We start from the raw sequence: 22,702 nt of genomic DNA on the forward strand, positions 1-22,702 counted from the left end.
TTACATTTAGATATTTCTCATGAGAGTTAGCATCAACAAAGTTATCAGATCAGAACATCTTTTGAGGCAGTGACATCTGTGCTATGAAACTGTTTGCCCTGGCAGGCCCACTCCTGCCCCAGCACTGCTGCATGGCTTGGAGTTGGGAATGTTCAGCACTGCTAGGACAGCAATGGACATTGAAACACTTCAGAATTTTACAAAGTAACTGAAACTTCCACCTTCATCTGCCTGCGAGTCCCAGCCAGCACCACACTCTGAGCACATTTTACTGATAAGTTCAGCATTTTCTGTGGATGTGATGGGAGAGGACAATTGTTAAAACCATGTTGTTTTTGTTTTTTTTAAACGGTGGGTTTCAACACATGCAGCAAGCCTCATTCTTCCCTCCTCACACTGACCTTTCCTCTCCTGGCTCAGGTCCTAGGAACAACTCGGATCTAACCGATCATTGCAGCTTATCTTGACCAAAGGACTGATGCCCTGAGCAAAAGATATGATTACCCAGAGGTCAAAAATATTAAATCTTTTAAGGACTTCTCTTAGGAAGAGAGAGATGGATTCACAAGGCTGGAAGTGATTGGCCCTATGCAGGTCTTCATTTGTTTAAAAGCATTGCAGGCAGTTGGATTGTCCTGAGTTATTCTCATCACTCACATTCTTGTGCCATGACTGTGAGTAAATCAAACAATCTCTCCGTAGGACTTCATGGCTGTTACTGTTACAAGAGTCAAAACCAGACACGTCTCCTCTTATAGTCCTAAAGTAGGCATGGTTTATACAGGATGCCCCAGTGGGCTACCAAAAGGTGGGGGCAATCCTGAAGGGCCACTTGTTCCTTTGTGGTAGGGTCTAGGTGCACTACCTTCTGTAGAACCATATCTACCATCTGGGGTCAGGGAGGCCAGTGCTGGAATTATACCAGAGGCTGCCAGAGCTGAAACCTGCTCATTCAATAAAGGCCCATATGGCTCTCACCATGAAAGGCCTGACTAAATGAAATTGAGCCGCCGCCTTCTGGCAGCTGCGTTCGCCATCCTGCTCAGGGCCTGAGAAGGGTCCTTTGAAGGCCTGAAGACTCTACTTTCTTATAGAGTACGGAACATGTAGTGTAGGTCTTATCAAAGAGCATCAGCCTGACTCAACTGTCCACCTTGGAAAGAGTCTTGGCACTCAGCCCTAGATAACAGCAAAAGGGCTCGTGTAGAGCAAACATGCAGGACTCTTCTTCTTGTAAGAGTCATATGGATTTATCAGCTTTAAATGCAACGACTCAATCAATCCAAACAGATTACACAGAGATGTGTATGTGCATATGCACATTTGTCCACATTTCCATCTCCCTGCCTATATGAAGAGAGTAAGTTTCCACAAACTCTAACAGGGAAACTAACAAGTTTTCAAAAAGTCCCCCCCCACCCCCTTTTCTGAGCCCATGTGATCAGCCTGAACTATGAACAACAATGGCAGTAGGTGCACACATTTCATTTAGAGCATGGACCAAATCGTAAGTATGCCTTTGGTCATGTTCAAGGCTTTAGTCTGGTTACAGAACACAGTGATGTCTAACCTACACTACACCTTAGAACCTTGTCATAACTGGGTTGGGGGCCAAGCCAAGGTGGTAACCACATCCCAGGAATCTATTGTAACTGGAGTGTTTCTGGGGCTGAAGCAAATCAGAGGAAAATACATGTCCCTTCTGAGCACCACTGGACACTGAGTCACTTCACAATCTCTTTATGGTGTTGATGGCTGTTTATAAAACAATAATTCCCCTTGAATCAAGCATCTCACTGAACATTAAATACATTCTGGCACACATCAGAGTAACATCAGGTGTCAATAAAACAAAATCTATTAAAATAAACCACTGTCAGGCCTATTCTTGTATTTTATAATGAGAGTGAGGGAAGGTCACAAGGATAAGGCACTTTCAAAACTAAGAACCACAGTTAATTTGACCTCCGGTACTGGCTTTAGTCCTGTTGTACGTAGGATTTGGTTTAGGGTTATATGCACCACCCCCACTAGGCAACTAATTTCCATTTATTTCAATTTTTAAAAATTAAAGTTTTTAGAGTAGGGATGGGGAGAGATTCTCTGAATTCTTTTCACTTATTCCCCCACCTCCAAACACACTAACCCATCCAGGCTGAGTCAGAGCAACTATTCATCAGCTGAGGATGGCAGGATGCAATGCCACTGAAAGCTCACCCATATGCTCCAAGCACCAGTTGGGCTGCCGCTGCAGCAGCATTCCCAGCTCCTGCTGACACATGAAATTCAGAACCCAAACACACTTCATGTGGCAACAACATTCAAGGTCACACTTTTAAAAACACATTCAGTGCCTAGATTTCAAACCCTTCCTATCTAAAGTTTATCCCCAAATATTCACAGAGCGGGATGTGAAAGAATTGGCTGAATTCTCCATAAGCCATGGCTTTCCACATTCAGGAGACTGACCATTTCCTTCTTCACCCTCTAGCAAAGGCCCTTCTCTCAAGCCCACACTTGTGCTATGGTAACCCACACGCCTCCTGGGTGTGGTGTTCTGTCCCATTTGAGAGAGAGAAAGAGACTGCTCTACAGCTGTAGCTAATAAGAGTTTGGCTCAATGGGGCTGTACAAAAGAGGTTCATATTTCCTCTGCAGATGCGCTCCAGTCAGATGTTTAGTGGTGTTTTAATCAGATTTATCTGAAAACCATTTCCTGGGTTTATAAAATCTTTAATTTAAGGAAATGCCCCTCCCATCTGTGAGAAAATCAAGCCCCCCCCTGTTCTGGAACCACTATGGGCTAAAATGTACTTGTGGGCCTAAGACCTTTCTCAAATGTGCCCTACTGTGTAAATACAGATTCCAAGTTCTTTTAAAAGCCAATTTCGGGCCCAGTAATTTGATGCCTTAGCAATAATAAATAGCAGTAAATAATCATTTAGATTGTGCCTGTATCCATCAGGATTACAAAGTAGTTTACGGACAAACCAGTATCCAAACTCTAGGGATCATTTCACCTCCCCAGTGAAATGCAGTCAGCTTTGGGGTGGGGCAGAGAGTTGTTGGCAGTTAGAGTAAACAGCAAACAACACTACCCAACAGTGTAAGATTGTAACTGTATGAATATAGAATACTTATAGCACTTTACATCGTCAAAGCATGTGTAAACATTAAATTAAGGAAGTGAAGAAGTTGTATCAATTAAGAATTGCAGGGGGAATTTAGATGAGAAAAATGTAATTACCGAAGTGGTACTTGGCCAGGCCCATCAGGCAAAAAAATATTCCATGATAATTTGAAGCCCTATATCATGGGGTACTTTGCAAGTATGGGAACTGAAATGCATTAGCTCAGCTTCACAGGAGATAATTTACTCTTGTGCTGAAAAATCCAATTTCCATATTCAGTTGTTTCTAAGTATTTCATTTTCTTTTCAAGGGTATCAAAAGGAATTTGAGTTGTAGGAACACAAAACGGCCCCTTCAATGATGTGTTGGGGGAGGGGGGCAGGCGGGGACAGGAGGGCGGTAGGAATTGTATAGTAACAAAATGCTGTCATGATTGCTGGTGGGCTGGGAACTTGTACCCAAACCTCAGCCTGGCACAAATTTAACCCCCCCCCTGAAAATAGGGGATTAAATGTAGACCCACAGATCATGAAGCTAACAGCAGGGCGAAGCACATGGATGAAATTCATGGATCCATCTGACAGTGTCCTGGTTTCCATCTCTCTTTTGAGGTCTCAGGGAGAAGGATTGGAGGGTATGTGAGGTCACAGGTGGCTTGAAGATGATTTTGATGCAGCTCTGAGGGATTCTTCCTTGGTTTGTTCACCATATGTACCTGATCTTGCTTATTCAGCCTTTTTTGCTTTCCGTTTCCGTGTGCCTTCGTTCAGCTCCTCCTTAGATTTCGCAGGAGGGGAAGTATCATGGGAATCCTCATGGTGGTCATGGTGATTGTTGTACCCATTAGAAACAGAGCCAAAGAGTACTGGGCAGATGAAGCCTTCTATTGGAGCAAACGGCGAGGTATGTGAGTGAGTTGCAGTCATAAACACCTGTCATGCAACATCAGAGATGGGCAGTTACAGATCACATACCTCACCTGTTAAATACTAACTGGGAAGGAATATTCCTGCCCCCAGCTCCCTGAACCTTTGTAGAGAGAGTGAATATAGCTAAGTGATTTGGGTCTTCAGTGCTGGAACCCTAATCTCCCATAGCCTGTGAATAAACTGGGGGTTGAATTCTTCCAGAAGATATCAATAACAGCCTATCCTAGGAGGGTGATGCAGAGCTTGGGCAAGAGCTTGTCCTAGGGCTTCTCTTGAACACAAGTCAATGGAGTCCATAGGCTATCCTCTGCCTTACTCATTGCTAATTGTCCTTGCCGAAAATGGCATTTTTAACTCCTTTTTAAACTTAATAGAAGAGAAACTCTTACTGCCAACACCCACTGGGTAGAACTGCAGCACCCTACATGGAAATATTTGTGTGTTAGGTGAGGGGACATTGGATAGAATCTGACTGAACTAAACAAAAACGTAAAGCAGCATCCCAGAAGGGAGGGTTTTACATTAAACTGATTAACTCCTCCCATCTGACTCTTTCCCCTGTGGCAATATGCGCGCACGCACACACACCCCAGCTCCACACCAGTGTGGGGTACTCCTCCCCCAAGCTGCTGTCTCCATAATTCTGTAGCAATCCTGCCCCTGCCAACCTGACTCCATACCCCTACGGTGATACCTCCACCCCCAACATGTCTTTGTACTCCTGCGCTGATACGCCTCCCCCAGCCTGACTCTATACTCCGGTGGTGATATGGCCCCCCCAACTTAGTTATGTACTCCTGAGGCAATACACACTGCTTCTTTCCTTTGGTTGTGTAGACTCTTTAGCAGCAAACCTGTTGTAAACTCACCTTGCAAACCATCATAAACATGGTGAAGAAGAAAATGAGGTTGGCTTTAGAGATGGGGACCCAGTGAGACTGCTGCAGGGTGAAGAGGATTGCTCCATACAGACTGGCTTTTGTTGGGCTAGGAAAGAAATGAGGTCTCCTTTCATACAGCACGTCAAGTAGAATTGCACAGAATAGGAGGCACTGTTCTTGGATATGTTCTTGGTCTGAGAGAATTTAGTCTAGATACTTACAAGGTCATATGAAGAATTTCATTTGTTTCTGGCTTCCAGACTCCGCGCAGCAGCTGCTCAAAATTAGACACCAAGGCAATGCCAGAACCTGGGAAACAGTTGAAGTGAAGTGGTGAAATCACCAAACCAGAAGAGCCCTGCAAAAGCACTACTTTTTCCAACCAGATGGGAACTAGGCTAGTCCTAAGAGGAATAAAAGGGTCATAAGACCCATTCCTGATTAAAATAAAATTCTAGAACCAACCCTGGAGCCAAAGCTAAACTCTTCTGTACAGCTCTGTAAAGTGTTGTCATGTAGGGGAAGGGTATCTGGTCCCCATCTCAATCAGCAGGGCTGAAACAGACTACACACCCTCTGTTAGCAAAAACGCTAAGGAAAAAGGATTTAAACCTTTTGGCATAGACAGAAACTCCCTGAAAAATATATAGGTGAGAGCCATATCTAGTGGTTACATGCATGGGACAGGGAACTAAGAGATCTTGAATCTTATCTCCAGATCTGCTACTGACTCCCAGTGTGGCCTCAGGCAACTCTCTGTGTCTCAGTTTCCCCATCAATAAAATGGGAATGATGACCCAATTTATAACTCTGCTACAAGGATTAAAGAATCTTTGTGCTAAGCATGATTATTAAGAACCCATTAGTTTCAACCCTAGCTAACCAGGTCACTATTGAGAGACCTGATGCAAGTGCCTCTGCTGCATTTCAAGACTTTCCTCTCCCTCTCTTCAGGGGCTGAATGTACCACTCATGAGTTACGGTAGCTCAGGATTTACCTTTGACCCATCCAATAACCACCATAATGAACCACCCGTGGTGGTAATGGTGGTGTGCATGGTGGACCCCAACAGCAATTTTACGAACTCTAACCACCTCCTTCATTGCCACAAAGATGAGCTTCACAGGCAGGAAGCTGACACACTTGTAGAAGAGGTTCATGGGGCAGAAGAAAATCAAATACCTGGAACAAAACCACAAAGAGTTCAAGCAATGACCCATCTGCCCCGATTGGACTGTGTAGGAGATGGAGAGAGAATAGTGTCTCTGCTGTCATTCTGAGTTACTGAGTCAAGGAGAAGGCAGTGCTGGGTGCAGCCTGCACAGAGTACAAAATCTCCTTTGGTATTAGGAAACTCAACTTTTTAGTGTCTGTTGACTTCTGCAGACACTTTACCATCATGATTGACAAAAAAAGGTTCACAATTCCACTGAAGTGCTTGCGGTCACCCCAAACACCGTGTCTTTTCAGGGCCAGTGCAGTGTGTGCTGGTTCTGTAGGCTGTGCTACAGTTTAACTGAGGCATCTGTGAACCTACATTTGGGTTATTTCTGTTAACTTTAGCTCATCTCGTCAAAATGTTAGGTCATCAGATTAATTGGAAACTTAGTCCAGAAATTCAAAAGACTATTCCATACTTCTCCCTACCTAATCCCCTCCTTTTCCTAATTCATGCAAATTGGACAATGTGAGTACCCCTCCTAGGGCTGTACCAAAGTGTGAAAGACTCACCATACTGCCGTGGCCAGGAGCACACTAGAGTTATTGCTGAAATAATCAATAGGAGCTTCCCCAAGTAATAGATCAGCAAGAATATAACTTCCAAAGCAATGAAGCATAGCACAAAGCCATGAGGCAACAGGGCTCCGATGGGACATCTCAATGGCTCCTGTGAAACAGATTGAAATCGAGGAAAATATAATCTACACACACATCACAACCCCAAGGCTTTGTTTTGCCGGGAGACTTGACCTGCATGCTCTCCTTCAGAAAAAGGGCAGAGAACAGTATTCATGTAAAGAAAAACTAATTTTATTGACAGATTCCCCCATTAGGCATACAATCATGAAGCAATTGGACTATCCCCAAACATAACTGATCAGCTAGGCAGAGAATAACTAAACAAGTGTATGTGAAATAAAATTACAAAGTGGAAGGGCTAACTGCTCTTCCCTCTAACTTCTGATAATCCTCAATAGCAGCAGCTGAGACTCCAGTTGTAACGCAACACATTTCAGTGCATAGATCTAGGTAGTTTTCTAAGAATTTGGTTTGCACAAAAATGCTAGTGTTCCATTGACAATAAAAGTAAATCACCACACAACAGGCTGTGATATAAGCATGTGCCACAGGAAGTGAGCCAAGTTTTATTTACAATTTGTGGAGGATGGAAACTATTCTGAGCAGTATGATGAGGCCTATAGGCTCCATGCAGAACCATGGCTGGGAGTAGAGCAGTAGTGGGCTAGGGAATCCCTCCCTCTCAAGAGGAAGACCATGTTCCCAATGGAGGAACAATTTAAAAGGCCACTGGTCCCTCAGGAAAAGGGTGCGGGGAAGGAGTTGCATGAGGACACAAGGCTGATGTTGTTATGTCAGAAGTAGCAACAACTTTTGTGAAGGCTGCCCTACCAGCAGGGGCTCGAATTCTTGCTGCTGCCCTCCAGTCCCCTGTGGGAGTGGAAGACCCTAAATCAGATTGATTGAACAGGCCACTAAAATACCGAGGAGAGTCTGCTAAGCCAATGATCATGCCCCAGACTGAAGCAGTTCCAGACTGGTAGGCAGTAACTGGAGGAAAACAATTTGGGGTTAGCTCAATAACTAGGCTGGATGCTTTGATAAACCCGTAGGGTCCTGGGTTGGGACCTGGTGGAATGGATGGGCTTGAGTCTCTACCTTGTCCATCCCCTTGCTCCCCTATGGTGCCAGAACCTCTGGGGGAGCAATTGGATCATGTAGGCATGATTGAGGCTGCAGCTGGGCTGGCAGAAACCATAAGTCTATGAACCTGATCATTAAGCTAGTTGTTGTCACTGGACTTTCCTGCTACAAGCAGTCATCCTTTCACACTAAATCCAACTGCAGAGGGGCTTCCTCTAGGATTCTATGGAATTTTACAGAATTGTGTCCTGTTTAAGATGCTGCAAGTAGAATGTGGAGGGTGCAGTGCAAGCTCCCAAGCCAGCCTGCTTGGATGTCTTTTGCCCCCATATTTGCCATCACCATGGAACCAGAGGCTTGGTTTACCCTGAAAGATAAGTCACTAACTTGGTTCTGAGGCCTACTTAGAGATTCACTTTATCTAGCTAATAGAAGAAAAACCTTGTTTGTAGTTTGACATGAGACTAGGGTGACCAGGTATTCAGTTTTCGCCTGGAACACCTGCTTGAAAAGGAACTGTGGTTGTTCCAGTCAGTATTGCTGACTGGGCCATTAAAAGTCCAGTTGGTGGTGCTGCGGAGCTAAGGCAGGCTAGTCTCTATCTGTCCTGGCTCCACACTGCACCCTGGAAGCAGACAACAGGTCTGGCTCATAGGAGGGGGAGGCCAGGGGGCTCTGCGTGTTGCCCCTGCCCCGAGCACCAGCTCCACACTCCCATTGGCCAGGAAACGCAGCCAATGGGAGCTGCGGGGCTGGTGCCTGAGGGCAAGAGCAACGCGCAGAGCTGCCACGCCTCCGCCTAGGAGCTGGACCTGCTGCTGGCCACTTCTGGGGTACAGTGCGGTCTGTGGTGCCAGGAAAGGCAGGAAGCCTGCCTAAGCGCCCCCTGCTGCACCACTGACTGGGAGCCGCCAGAGGTAAGCCCATGCCCCAGTCCTGAGGCCCCCTCCTGCACCCCAAACCTCTCATCCCTGTCCCCACCCCAGAGCCCCCGCAAACCAGAGCCCCTCTGAGACTGCCAAAAAGGGGAATAGTTCAGCCTCTGTGAATGTTGAGCATTGCCCAGTAGAAGAAAGGTGCCTTTTATGAACATGGTTTCTATGCTTTGGACACCTGACCCACCAACTCATTCAATTCAGGGACCACTGAACAGCCAAGAGACAGTAAACAATTTTTGCTCACAACCAACTCTGATGGACTCTCAGGGTCTGCTCTAGGCCCCAGTTGGTAACCAGTCTCCTGGGAGTGACCCTTTAGTGTCCCAGGCCCCTGTAATTCCACAGGGGCATGCCCAGGGCCTCCAAGACTGGGCCTTCAGCATCAGCAATTGCTGTCTTTCTCCATGACTCCCTGCAGTAAATCCAGCCAAGCTAGAGTCCTGTGAGAGGCTTATACTGTGCCCCTTCAGGGTGCATTTATCTCAGGGACTATTTACAGCAACACAGGCAGCCTTTAAAAAACAAGGCAACCATTTATTAATCACCTGGCTACACAATCTTATGGTGCTTATGTTAGTACAGAGACGCAGAAGTTACACTGTAGTCCATCCTGGCCAAACCAGTGCCATGATGAGCCAGCTAAGCTCTAATGGATTCCAGCTTTGGCTCTCCCCAGGTCTGGACTCCTCAGGCCATCCAAAAAGCAGCCCTTCTTCCAGTCTTCTGACGCTTTGTTCTCCAGCTCAGTTCACAAGTCCCACCTCCAGCTTCTGGGGTTTCCTGCTGTTTCACTGGGGCATCTTTTTGTCTTGCTGGACCCTCTGTTGATTTGAGTGAGGTTAAACCAGTTCTTCAATGATTCCATTTATTCCACCCAGACAGGGAGGTGACACACACACCTCCTTGCTCCTGGAACAGTGCAGGAGACACGTTAATTCCAGCAGTGCAACATGCAGGGGAAACTGAGGCATGCCTAGGATTCATAAAAAAATATAGAAAATTCCCACTTCCAGTCCACTCTAGGGTGTGATGAACTGAAAACAAACAGGTGAAGAGCTCTGTGTCCTGCTACAGATTCCCCCACTGAGCCATTCTGCCCTACCTGTTCTATCTGTAGTCTATTTAGTGTTAATACTTAAGTACTAAGTATAAGTATCAAGGATACTAATAAAAACCCATCTAGAACTTTATTAGCTTATTTCTAAAGCAGCCTCCAGCTAAGGTGGTTGGGTTGCTGGGCAACAACACACACTAAAAACATTCTGATCAAAGAGCTCTCTGAGAATTTATACAGGACAAAACAAGAGAGGCCATCTAGTTCAGGAAAAGGGGGGGACACAGGGTCAACAAGCTCAGATTAAATCATCTATTAAAATAAAAATGCTGAAGGTGTTGCTTAGGGCATTGCAAGGAATAGTAATGTTCATGTCCTAGGACTCAACACTGCAAAGGTCCAATCACTTGCTAGCCCTTGGCCATGACAATGAGACACAACACATGATTTTCAAGGAGGTGGTCTTAAATTTGGACAGACCTGATTTTAAGCAGGACAAGACCTCTGGTATCTATTTTCCTTGCTCCAGGTTAGGAGAAGAGATAGCAGCCTTGTTAAGATTTATATTTATTATAAAATTTTCTTCTAGATGTGTTGTAGGTATTAATTACAGAGAAGCATATTTATTAATAAAAAGAAAAGGAGTACTTGTGGCACCTTAGAGACTAACCAATTTATTTGAGCATAAGCTTTTGTGAGCTACAGCTAGCTCACGAAAGCTTATGCTCAAATAAATTGGTTAGTCTCTAAGGTGCCACAAGTACTCCTTTTCTTTTTGCGAATACAGACTAACACAGCTGTTACTCTGAAATCTATATTTATTAATGTGCTCTCTGTGCTTTCGAGACTTTGATTTGCAGGTCCCTTTCACAAGGTGTTACAATTCAACTAGACAAAATTCCTGTGAAAGTGAAGGGACTGGAATAAGAAACGCAAACAAGTCTATGGGTTTCTGCAATCTGTGTGAGATCTGAGGGGTAAGGATTGTGTAGATGAGCCCACAGAGAGCTCTTGTTCTCCCTGAATTAATCAATGTCCTATTACTCAGGACACTAACACTAAACTCTCAATAAGGGAAATGTCCCATTTCTTCTTTGCCCATATTTATTTCATAATTATACAGCCATGTAGGGCCAGAAGTTGGTTCTGTTTTGATAGTTCTACCCTATATATCTTGAAACTTTGTAACATTTTCAATGTGATAGGGACAGTGGAATTCCCTTCAATTTTTTTAAACTTTTTTTGTTTCACTATGTGAATATATAAAAATAAAGCTCTATAAATATATGCACAAGATGGAAATACCATATAAATAACAATTAGGGCTGTCAAGTGATTAAAAATTAATAGTGTGATTAATCGCACTGTTAAACAATAACAGAATACCATTTATTTAAATTTTTTTGATGTTTTGTACATTTTCAAATGTACGGATTTCCGTTACAACTCCGAATACAAAGTGTACAGTGCTCACTTTATATTTTTAATTACAAATATTTGTACTGTAAAAAACAAAAGAACAAGTTTTTTCAATTTACCTCATACAAGTACTGTAATGCAATCTCTTTATCATGAAAGTTGAACTTACATATGTAGAATTATGTACAAAAAATAACTGCACTCAAAAATAAAACAATGTAAAGCCTTAGAGCCTACAAGTCCACTCCGTCCTACTACCTGTTCATCCAGTCACTCAGACAAACAAGTCTGTTTACATTTGCAGGAGATAATGCTGCCCGCTTCTTGTTTACAATGTCACCTGAAAGTGAGAACCAGCGTTCTCATGGCACTGTTGTAGCTGGCATTGCAAGATATTTACATGCCAGATTCGCTAAAGATTCATATGTCCCTTCATCTTCAACCACCATTCCAGAGGACATGCGTCCATACTGATGACAGGTTCTGCTCAATTATGATCCAAATCAGTGTAAACTGATGCATGTGCACTTTCATAATCTGAGTCAGATGCCACGAGCAGATGGTTGATTTTCTTTTTTGATGGTTCAGCTTCTGTAGTTTCGCATCAGAGTGTTGCTCTTTTAAGACTTCTGAAAACATGCTCCACACCTTGTCCCTCAGATTTTGGAGGGCACTTCGGATTCTTAAACCTTGAGTTGAGTGCTGTAGCTATCTTTAGAAATCTCACATTTGTACCTTCTTTGCATTTTGTCAAATCTGCAGAGAGAATGTTCTTAAAATGAACCACATGTGCTGGGTCATCATCCAAGACTGCTATAATATGAAATACATGGCAGATTGAGGGTAAAACAGAGCAGGAGACATACTATTGTCCCCCAAGGAGTTCAGTCAAAATGTAATTAATGCATTATTATTTAATGAGCTTCATCAGTATGAAAGCATGTCCTCTGGAATGGTAGCCAAAGCATGAAGGGGCATACGAATGTTTAGCATACCTGGCATGTAAAGACCTTGCAATGCCGGCTACAAAAGTGCCATGTGAATGCCTGTTCTCACTTTCAGGTGACGTACATAAGAAGCTAGCAGCATTATCTCCAGTAAATGTAATTGTTTGTCTTAGCAATTGGCTGAATAAGAAATAGGACTGAGTGGACTTATAGGCTCTAAAGTTTTACATTGTTTTGTTTTTGAGTGCAGTTATGTAAGGGGAAAAAAATCTACATTTGTAAGTTGCACTTTCACAGTAAAGCAATTGCATTATGGTACTTGTATGAGGTGAATTGAAAAACACACTTTATCATTTTTACAGTGCAAATATTTTGAATAAAAATATAAAGGGAGCACTGTATGCTTTGTATTGTAATTTATATCAATATATTTGAAAATGTAGAAAGACACCAAAAAATAGTTAATAAATTTCAATTGTTCTGTTGTTTAATAGTGCAATTTAAACTGCGATTAATCGCGATTAATTTTGAGTTAATCGTATGAGTTAACTGCAATTAATCAACAGCCTTAATAACAATTCAATATTCATTGTTTTTTGTCCACATCTTACAAATAAACCCTGAACCTGCAGAGTTTATGCAGCGCATCAATTATTGAAGTGACTAAATAGATCAATAACCTATGAGTATTGGGGACAAACATATATTAAACTGCAAAAGTATAAGGGGATACTTTTCATGTGTAACCAGACATCCTTGTATTTTTTTCTAAGCATTTCTATAAGACAGTCTCTCTCTCTCCTTCCTCTTCCACTCTCCACCCAATTTAATGAAGAAGTAGAAAGCTCACTAAGCCAGTCTGTGTCTGAGGGCAGAATTGCAGATTTCTATTTCCTCCAAATAATTATTTTGGCTACTAAAATAGTCCATTTCTTAATGATAACTGGTTATACCAACTCATCTAGCACTCCTAAAATACACAAGCTTGGAGAAGGAAAGATAGCAACACTTGGTTTTTGAGAGAGCACTGAATATGGTGTTCCAGAACATGTGCATTTTTTAACAGGTATAGAGATGTGTAAAAGGTGGTTTATAGCTGTTTGCATCTTCTTGACAACAGTTGATTGCAACAATCTAACCTTAAACAAATGTTCTGGAGGCCAGTAGTACCTGCTTAATATCTTGTTCTGGAAGAATCTCAAGGATAAAGAACTCAAAATATCTTTCACATTAAGCCAGGATATTCTCCCAGGTTTCTGTTGTGAGAGTAAGGCTAAATTGGTGTTTGGGTTTTTTTCCCCCTCCTTACCACTCCCTACCTCCAGTATTCTTTGAAATTGAAAGGGTAATGCAAAGCATTAAGCCACCTATAAGTAATTCCTACAAAGTGACTTTTGTTTCCATATTAACATGCTCTTCTAGAGATGAGAGAGATGAAACAGACCAATTGTCCCCTATCCTTGCATGAATCCTTGAGCATAGCTGCTGAAAGAAGCAACTGTGAGACAGCAGTAGTTATTTGTTACACTGGCCTCCTTCAATTACATGTGTATCATCCTGAATTATATATTTAATTTTTGTTTATCCTTTTTCTATGCAAATTTTCTTACATGTGGAACTGGACTTGATCCTGAGGCAGGGATTATCCCATAGTTGTGTGAGAAGAGAATTAGTAAAACGATGTTGTAATCATCTTAATGTGTTGCACGGTGCCCCATGTAGATGCAAAGATTGGATTTTTCCTTCATGGTATGGGTAGTCTCTTAAGGTAAATTACAAAAAGAGAGGGAACCAAAGGGCATAGCTAAGCTTTTTTTTCTATTTCAATCCCTTCAATTCTCTTTGTCACTGATTGAATTGAAACTCTACCAATTGCATGAAATGACTATAAATATGATCACAACTTGTGGGCCTCAGCAGACATTGACCTGATCTATTTTAATTGAAGTCTATGAACTGGCCAAGAGTTAACCCCTGGTGCAGCTGTTACTCTCTGTAGACACCAGAAGGGAATGATGGTCTGATATTTTGTTTCTGAAACTGATAGCTCTGCCACTGTCTAAAAATATGCATTGGCCTCAACCTAGGGGCCTGCTAGAACCCCTGTGCCACCTGTTCGGCTCATTCATCCCAAAATAACCAATTAACACACAGCGACCCTGAAGCTTTAAGATAAGAGAAAGGGGCTATATGATTCTTTGCTTCTCCTGTGCTAGCTTTCAACTGCCCTATAGAGTGGAAAATGGGGCCAGTCTATTAAGCATAGCTGCGATTTTGCTGCTAATCAACTCCTTACTCCTAAGAACAATCTGCTGCTGCTTGTGTATCAGAAAACTTCCCTCTTCCCCCAAAGTCTACCCTCACAGACCTGTTTCTGCAGGGAAACCTTTTAAAAACAAATCCTGCAATATGCTGTATCACCTTGAACTCATACCAGCATCCTGTGTATGGTGTTTCAACTAGTATTTACTAGTTGTCAACTACAAATTGCCAAGTACTCAGTAAGAAGCAGATTGTCAGGGCCTAACTACAATTAACGTTCTTTGCTTAAAAAAACAGGTTTTGGATGATTTATTTTACGTTTTGCTGAGCCTCAAAAACGATAGGCACAAATGCATGCCAAAAGGCGGGAAAAAAAATTCTGGGTAGTAAAGCTTTTGAATGCAATGAGAAATTATTTTAAAATATTCTGTCAGAACACATCCTTCATCAAAGCTGCCCCCTCCCTGCTCTGTCCAAGTTGGGATCCTTTGAGGTGAAAGCAGTTATTACATCTGGCAAATAATTACCCAACGGGGCCCCTGTCTGCAAGGGACAGAACTTTGAGTTCAGTAAGTCCACTGGCAGGCCATAGAATGAAAGGATGGGAAAATTCTGTTCTGCTAAGTTAACATAATGCACCATTACCAACAAAGCCCCACTTCAATAATAATGACTGGAGCCTGCCTTAGTCAAATTATGCCTAGCCCACACTACTCAGCTATAAAGAGAACTCTCTCTCAAATATGTTTGAGACAGCTGAAAAATCAGTGAAAATAAAATAACTATGGTAGCTTTTTAGGCAGTTTCTTTATGAATGAATGTGAACCTTGAAGTTTACATACAGCATCGCTGATCTCATCTGCCATGTAACACCATGTAATCTCACCCAAAAATCAAATAGTATATTACTATCCACGCCCTGATCCCCACTGTAGAAGTTGTGGACTGAATGATACCTAGGAACATAGCAAGAGGCTGCACACGCTGCTCTGCAACCCAAGCAGGTTTTTACCTGGCCTGCACACTTACATTATTTTTTAACTTTTTTTAGTCATGTCTTAAGTATTTGTCTTCGGGCTTCCTGTTGGGAGTGGCCTGTAAGTGATCAAACAAGCTCTATTAACAGAGACTAAAAGCTGACTGATTCTGGATGGGGATGAAATATCCATTCAAACTGAACAATTCCTGACCCCCAGTATGCTGCTTCAAAGGCACTCCATGGAGAACTTTAAGAAAATGTATGAAGTTTACATCTCCCTTCAGTTTAGGATTTTTAGGGTGTTCGGTGGACCTTCTTGGTTCTGGTAAATTTCCAAGTCAAACTGCCCAGGTTTGCTGCCCTCTAGAACTGGATACTAACCAAATTACATTAAAGATGATACAGATCTCTCTTATCTGAAAAGCATGCTCTAATAACAGAAGTAATTTACAATCAAACCTTTGGTGGTGGAATTCCTGTACAAGCTAATTTAATTCCAATCCATTTACAGGCACTCTGACCTCTCTCTTTGGCACAAATAAGGATGGTGACAAGGCATGTACATGGAATGCCTGCAAAAACCAGAAGGGCTGCATTCTACTACATCAGCTTGGTACTCCCATGACTTCAGTGAGTAGCACAGGGGTAAGCAACAGCAGAATTCAGAACATGAAGTCTAAAAATGACAGATTTAATTTCAATGCTTTTTTTTGTTCGTGGTGGTCTAAATGCTCGTTAGAGGAATGACTTGCTAGGTGGCTGTAGTGTGAAGATTTTCACACTGACAAATATCAAAATGCCTTTAGATGGGCATAGTCAACTGGCAGAGACAGACCTCTCATTTATGGTTTCTTTGAGCAATGATGTCAGCCATGGCTAGTCCATGCAGGCATAATGCAGGCAGGGGCCATGAGAGCTGCGCACACACAGATCTGCCACTGCACATTAATTCTGATCTCCAATCCTAGAGTAAACCTCAACATCTCTACTAATCCATCTCATTCCTGATCTGCCATCCCAGTTCTGGTCTCTTACTGAGCAGAAGCTGCAAAATTTTGTGGCAGCACTGGTGGACATCAGGATGCGGCTTCAGCTGCAGTATGAACCCAGGTCTCTTATAGTAAAAGGAAAGCATACTAATTCACTCCCCTCCCATCTCCTCCCCTCCTCTCAGCACTAGCCCAGTCCAGTTAAGTAGACCTGCTGCTAAGTGGTTCAAAGGATTCATGTACTCTTCCTTCTGATTAGACTCATCTTACCAGGAAGTGACTGAGAATTCCTGTTTTTATCGTTTTATAACCAACAAAAATTCGTTTCCAAGAGCAGATGTCCCTGCTAGTTGTCATGCTGAGCTCAAAACCAGTCAAATCAGGAACCATTTTTTTAATGAGCTGATGGAGAAAAATGATGCTATTAATGGGAATCTTCCTTGCATCAACCACTTTAATAAGCAATCCTTGAGCTTCCCCAAAGACCTAGTACTTAACAGACTCTTCTTCTGTTAAGGGTTTTAGAGAGATTTTTAATAAGTCCTTAAAAACTACCTGTTGCACAAAATGTGATTGATTGATTTATTTTTTGGAGAACAGTCAGTGTCACGCTGGCAAGGCTGAGGCTGCACCCAAAAAAGTGTCTGTTTCAGGCTCACCACCACAGTAAAGTAGGTCAAAGGAAAAAAAAATTGGCAGATGAGATGTGAGGAGAGGCACAGTGGCAACCGCTGCAGTGTTCATAAAAGATCAGGGTTGGAAGAGACCTCAGGAGGTCATCTAGTCCAACCCCCTGCTCAAAGCAGGACCAATACGTACATGGAATCCATCAAGTAGCTCAGCAGAGGATACCTGCATCTGTTTGGAAAAACTGCTGCTCTCAATAGGGATGGTCTAAGTTCTGAGTCAGAATGAGGGCTGCACTTGATGACTTACTGAGGTACCTTCTGGCTCTGTTTGTACAATTTTTATGAAACTTTTCATTCAGATTTACTTTTACTCAAAAATAGGGCTGTTGATTAATCACACTGTTAAACAATTGACATTTATGAAATATTTTGGATGTTTTTCTACATTTTCAAATATATTGATTTCAGTTACAACACAGAATACAAAGTGTACAGTGCTCACTTTATATTTTTATTACAGATATTTGCACTGTAAAAATAATATTTTTTTTCAATTCACCCCATACAAGTACTGTAGTGCAATCTCTTTATTGTGAAAGTGCAACTTACAAATGTAGATTTTTTTTTTTTTTGGTTACATAACTACACTCAAACAAAACAATGAAAAACTTTAGAGCCTACAAATCCACTCAGTCCTACTTGTTTGTCTTATCAGTTGGCTGAACAAGTTTGTTTACATTTATGGGAGATAATGTTACCCGCTTCCTATTTACTATGTCACTTGAAAGTGAAAACAGACATTCACATGGCACTTCTGTAGCTGGCATTGCGAGGTATTTACGTGCCAGATATGCTAAACATTCGTATGCCCCTTCAGGCTTGGTCCACCATTCCAGAGAACATGCTTCCATGCTGCTGATGCTCGTTTTAAAAAAGAAAATGTGTTAATTAAATTTGTGACTGAACTCCTTGGGGGAGATCTGTATGACTCCTGCTCTGTTTTACCTGCATTCTGCCATATATTTAATTTTATAGCAGTCTCGGGTGATGACCTAGCATGTTCGTTTTTAAAAAATGCTTTCACTACAGATTTGACAAAACGCAAAGAAGGTACCAATGTGAGATTTCTAAAGATAGTTACAGCCCTTGACCCAAGATTTACGAATCTGAAATGCCTTCCAAAATCTGATAGGGATGGGGTGTGGAGCATGCTTTCAGAAGTCTTAAAAGAGCAACACCCTGATGCAGAAACTACAGAACCCGAACCACCCAAAAAAGAAAATCAACCTTCTGCTGGTGGCATCTGACTCAGATGATGAAAATGAACATGCATCAGTCCGCACTGCTTTGGATTATTATCGGGCAGAATCCATCATCAGCATGGACCCATGTTCTCTGGAATGGTGGTTGAAGCACAAAGGGATATATGAATCTTTTAGCACATCTGGCACGTATTTGTGCAGGAAATAGCCCAACTTGATTGTCATGCACATTGTGTAAAGAGTTGTCACTTTGGATGGGCTATCACCAGCAGGAGAGTGAATTTGTGTGGGGGGGTGGAGGGTGAGAAAACCTGGATTTGTGCTGGAAATGGCCCACCTGATGATCACTTTAGATAAGCTATTACCAGCAGGACAGTGGGGTGGGAGGAGGTATTGTTTCATATTCTCTGTGTATATATAAAGCCTGCTACAGTTTCCACGATATGCATCTGAGGAAGTGAGCTGTAGCTCACGAAAGCTTATGCTCTAATAAATTGGTTAGTCTCTAAGGTGCCACAAGTACTCCTTTTGTTTGTTTGCGTGATTGGCTGAAGAAGCAGTAGGACTGAGTGGACTTTGTTTTATTTTTGAATTCTCCCTCAAGGAGTTCAGTCATAAATTTAATTAAATCATTATTTTTTTAACAAGCATCATCAGCACGGAAGCATGTCCTCTGGAATGGTGGCCGAAGCATGAAGGGACATACGAACGTTTAGCATATCTGGCATGGCAAGGCTGGCTACAAAAGTCCTATGGGAGTGTCTGTTCTCACTTTCTGGTGACAATGCTGCCCACTTTTTATTTACAATATCTCCCATAAATGTAAACAAACTTGTTTGTCTTAGTGATTGGCTGAACAAGAAGTAGGACTGAGTGGACTTGTAGGCTCTAAAGTTTTACATTGTTTTATTTTTGAATGCAGTTATTTTTTGTACATAATTCTACATTTGTAAGTTCAACTTTCATGATAAAGAGATTGCACTACAGTACTTGTATGAGGTGAACTGAAAAATACTATTTTTACAGTGCAAATATTTGTAATAAAAATAAATATAAAGTGAACAGTGCTCACTTTATAATCTGTGTTGTAATTGAAATCAAATATATTTGAAAATGTGGAAAATATCCCAAAAAATTATATAAATGGTATTTTATTATTGTTTAACAGTATGCTTAATCATGGTTAATATTTTTAATCTCTTGACAGCCCTAATCAAAAACTTATATGCAAAACGTTCTGTAAGGAGAACGTGTTCCCTTATAGATACTTTCCACTCAGAAGCTGCCATCCTTCTGATTCTAATTTCAGAAAGGAATTAGGCATGGAGAAGTAGGCAAAGTAACTGGAAATGGAAGACAAGGGAAAGACTCAAATACAGCAAATAAACCAAGATGGAGTCCTATGTGACAGGAAGCCAGGGACACTTGAGACCATTTCATTTTTATCTAAAATTTCTGTGCAATAAGGTCTTATACCAACAGCTAATAGAGACAACCCAGGCAGGTATTATTTGGCAGCCTCTGTACTCGAATTAAATGTTTCCTCTCAATGTCTGTACAGTGCTTTGAACCATAAAGCACTGCCAAGTGCTCAGTGTTATTTCCTTGTGTTTTCACGTGCACACCTTTTTCTCCCTCTCTATATCCCAGCCAATTCAGTGCAATTCAAAAAATCATAATTGGTGTGACGAACTATGCAGTCATTGGCATAGGTTAGAGTAGGGTAATGCCCAGGGTCTCTTGCAGTGCATTGATTGCCTACTCGCATAGGGTTATGTAGCTGAATCTATGTTTGGTTCATATTGACTGCGTCTGACTAAGTGACAGATTACGACAGAGCAGAATACAGGCTGTCATTTCTTTCCTTTGGCCAGGCACATTTGCCATCTATGACCCTTACCCATCCCACAGGCTGGAGCCCCTCAACTCCTGTGTTCAAGATCTTTCTTAGCATGCCAAGTTACACAGGTCTTGCCCAAGTTAAACCATAGGAACCCTGAGTGTCCCACTCATCGGAGTCTAACCCGTATCGCTCTAGGACAGAGATTCACAGTCCTTTAGCCCTATCTGGCATTGTTGTCCAGACCTGCTTCAGGGATGGGATACTACATATGAGGCCGTCTCTTTCCTTTCTCCCAGTGCTGTTAACTCTATATTCGAGTTTGTTGTTTCTAAGCTTAGTGGGCATCTGCCTAGTTTGTGTATTTCACGGGGAGCGAGGTATGCGCAAGGGAGACGCTTCCGTGCAGGGCTCTACAGAGCAGTTCCTCCGCTTGCGATTTCCCGAGGGCAGTGTGTTGTCCCTCGCCACCCCTCCCCCGGCCCGCTGCGTGGCAGGGGCTATTTTCTGAAGTCGGCGATCGCTTACCCGACCTGCTTGTCCCCGCCCGTACATAGACATAGACACGGCCTGTGCTGCACCCCCGGGGGAGGGGATCCCAAGGGGCACGGGGAGGGGAGGAGGAGACGATGGGGCAGTCGTGGGTAGAGGGCTGTGGCAGGGCTGATGGAGGGGAACAGGGGGCCCCATGGGCCAGCTGGAGGGTCTGGGGCAGCCTGAGGGGGATCTGGGGATGGGTGACCCCCATAAGCCCCGAGGCAGCCAGAGGGAGAGGGACCCCCCCTTTCTGCGCTCCCTGGAAAGCGGGCCCCAAGCAGCCGCCCTGCCCCGGCGGGGCCCCCGGCGAAGGCGGGGTGTCGGGCGCAGGGGCACAGGCAGCCCGTGCCCCCCGAGACCCCGTCCCCGCACTCACCTGGCTCGTACGCGAGGCAGAGGATGGAGACGATGAAGTAGCCCAGGTCGAAGAGCGGGAAGACCGGCACCCGGGCGAAGGCGGCCGCCAGCTCCCCGAGCTGCAGGGCTCCCGCTAGCTCCATGGCCGCAGCCTCCGCCCACCCGGGCACAGAGCGCGGCTGCGGAGCCGGGCAGCGCTCGGAGCCCAGGGCCCTGGAGCGCCGACCCACCGCCGGGCTCTGCCTCGGCTCGGAGCGCCCACCCCAGTCGGGCCGCCCCCGGGCCCGCCTCCTCCGCTGCCCTGTCCAGCCGCCGCGCTCCCGGCTGCAGGGCCAGCGCCTCCCGCCACGGGCACAGACCGCCCCCCGCCAGCGCCTCCCGCCCCCGGGCACAGACCTGGGCACAGACCCCCCCGGCCAGCGCCTCCCGCCCCGGACACAGAACCCCCCGGCCAGCGCCTCCCGCACCGGGCACAGACCTGGGCACAGACCCCCCCGGCCAGCGCCTCCCGCCCCGGGCACAGACCCCCCCCGCCAGCGCCTCCCGCCCCCGGGCACAGACCTGGGCACAGACCCTCCCCGGCCAGCGCCTCCCGCCCCGGACACAGACCCCCCCGGCCAGCGCCTCCCGCACCGGGCACAGACCTGGGCACAGACCCCCCCGGCCAGCGCCTCCCGCCCCGGGCACAGACCCCCCCCCCGCCAGCGCCTCCCGCCCCCGGGCACAGACCTGGGCACAGACCCCCCCGGCCAGCGCCTCCCGCCCCGGGCACAGACCCCCCCCGCCAGCGCCTCCCGCCCCCGGGCACAGACCTGGGCACAGACCCCCCCCGCCAGCGCCTCCCGCCCCCGGGCACAGACCTGGGCACAGACCCCCCCGGCCAGCGCCTCCCGCCCCGGACACAGAACCCCCCGGCCAGCGCCTCCCGCACCGGGCACAGACCTGGGCACAGACCCCCCCGGCCAGCGCCTCCCGCCCCGGGCACAGACCCCCCCCGCCAGCGCCTCCCGCCCCCGGGCACAGACCTGGGCACAGACCCTCCCCGGCCAGCGCCTCCCGCCCCGGACACAGACCCCCCCGGCCAGCGCCTCCCGCACCGGGCACAGACCTGGGCACAGACCCCCCCGGCCAGCGCCTCCCGCCCCGGGCACAGACCCCCCCCGCCAGCGCCTCCCGCCCCCGGGCACAGACCTGGGCACAGACCCCCCCGGCCAGCGCCTCCCGCCCCGGGCACAGACCCCCCCCGCCAGCGCCTCCCGCCCCCGGGCACAGACCTGGGCACAGACCCCCCCCGGCCAGCGCCTCCCGCCCCCGGGCACAGACCTGGGCACAGACCCCCCCGGCCAGCGCCTCCCGCCCCGGGCACAGACCTGGGCACAGACCCCCCCGCCAGCGCCTCCCGCCCCCGGGCACAGACCTGGGCACAGACCCCCCCCGGCCAGCGCCTCCTGCCCCCGGGCACAGACCTGGGCACAGACCCCCCCGGCCAGCGCCTCCCGCCCCGGGCACAGACCCCCCCCCGCCAGCGCCTCCCGCCCCGGGCACAGACCTGGGCACAGACCCCCCCGGTCAGCGCCTCCCGCACCGGGCACAGACCTGGGCACAGACCCCCCCGGCCAGCGCCTCCCGCCCCGGGCACAGACCCCCCCCGCCAGCGCCTCCCG

At 45.6% G+C, this 22,702-nt stretch overlaps 1 protein-coding gene across 1 annotated transcript; it reads right to left on the reverse strand.

Annotated features, from left to right (window-relative positions):
- Window positions 1-1,724: 1,724 nt before the first annotated feature.
- On the reverse strand, window positions 1,725-21,354 carry TMEM38A (transmembrane protein 38A). Its single transcript, XM_073323994.1, has 6 exons — window positions 21,058-21,354; window positions 6,674-6,830; window positions 5,940-6,124; window positions 5,163-5,250; window positions 4,930-5,047; window positions 1,725-4,063 (listed from the first exon to the last, which is right to left on the reverse strand). Exons 1-6 carry the CDS (start codon window positions 21,179-21,181, stop codon window positions 3,857-3,859), a joined length of 879 nt encoding a protein of 292 aa, XP_073180095.1. The 5' UTR covers window positions 21,182-21,354; the 3' UTR covers window positions 1,725-3,856.
- Window positions 21,355-22,702: the final 1,348 nt, after the last annotated feature.

Source organism: Lepidochelys kempii, chromosome 25, assembly GCF_965140285.1.
Source record: "Lepidochelys kempii isolate rLepKem1 chromosome 25, rLepKem1.hap1, whole genome shotgun sequence".
In the NCBI taxonomy this organism is placed as follows: Eukaryota; Metazoa; Chordata; order Testudines; family Cheloniidae; genus Lepidochelys; species Lepidochelys kempii.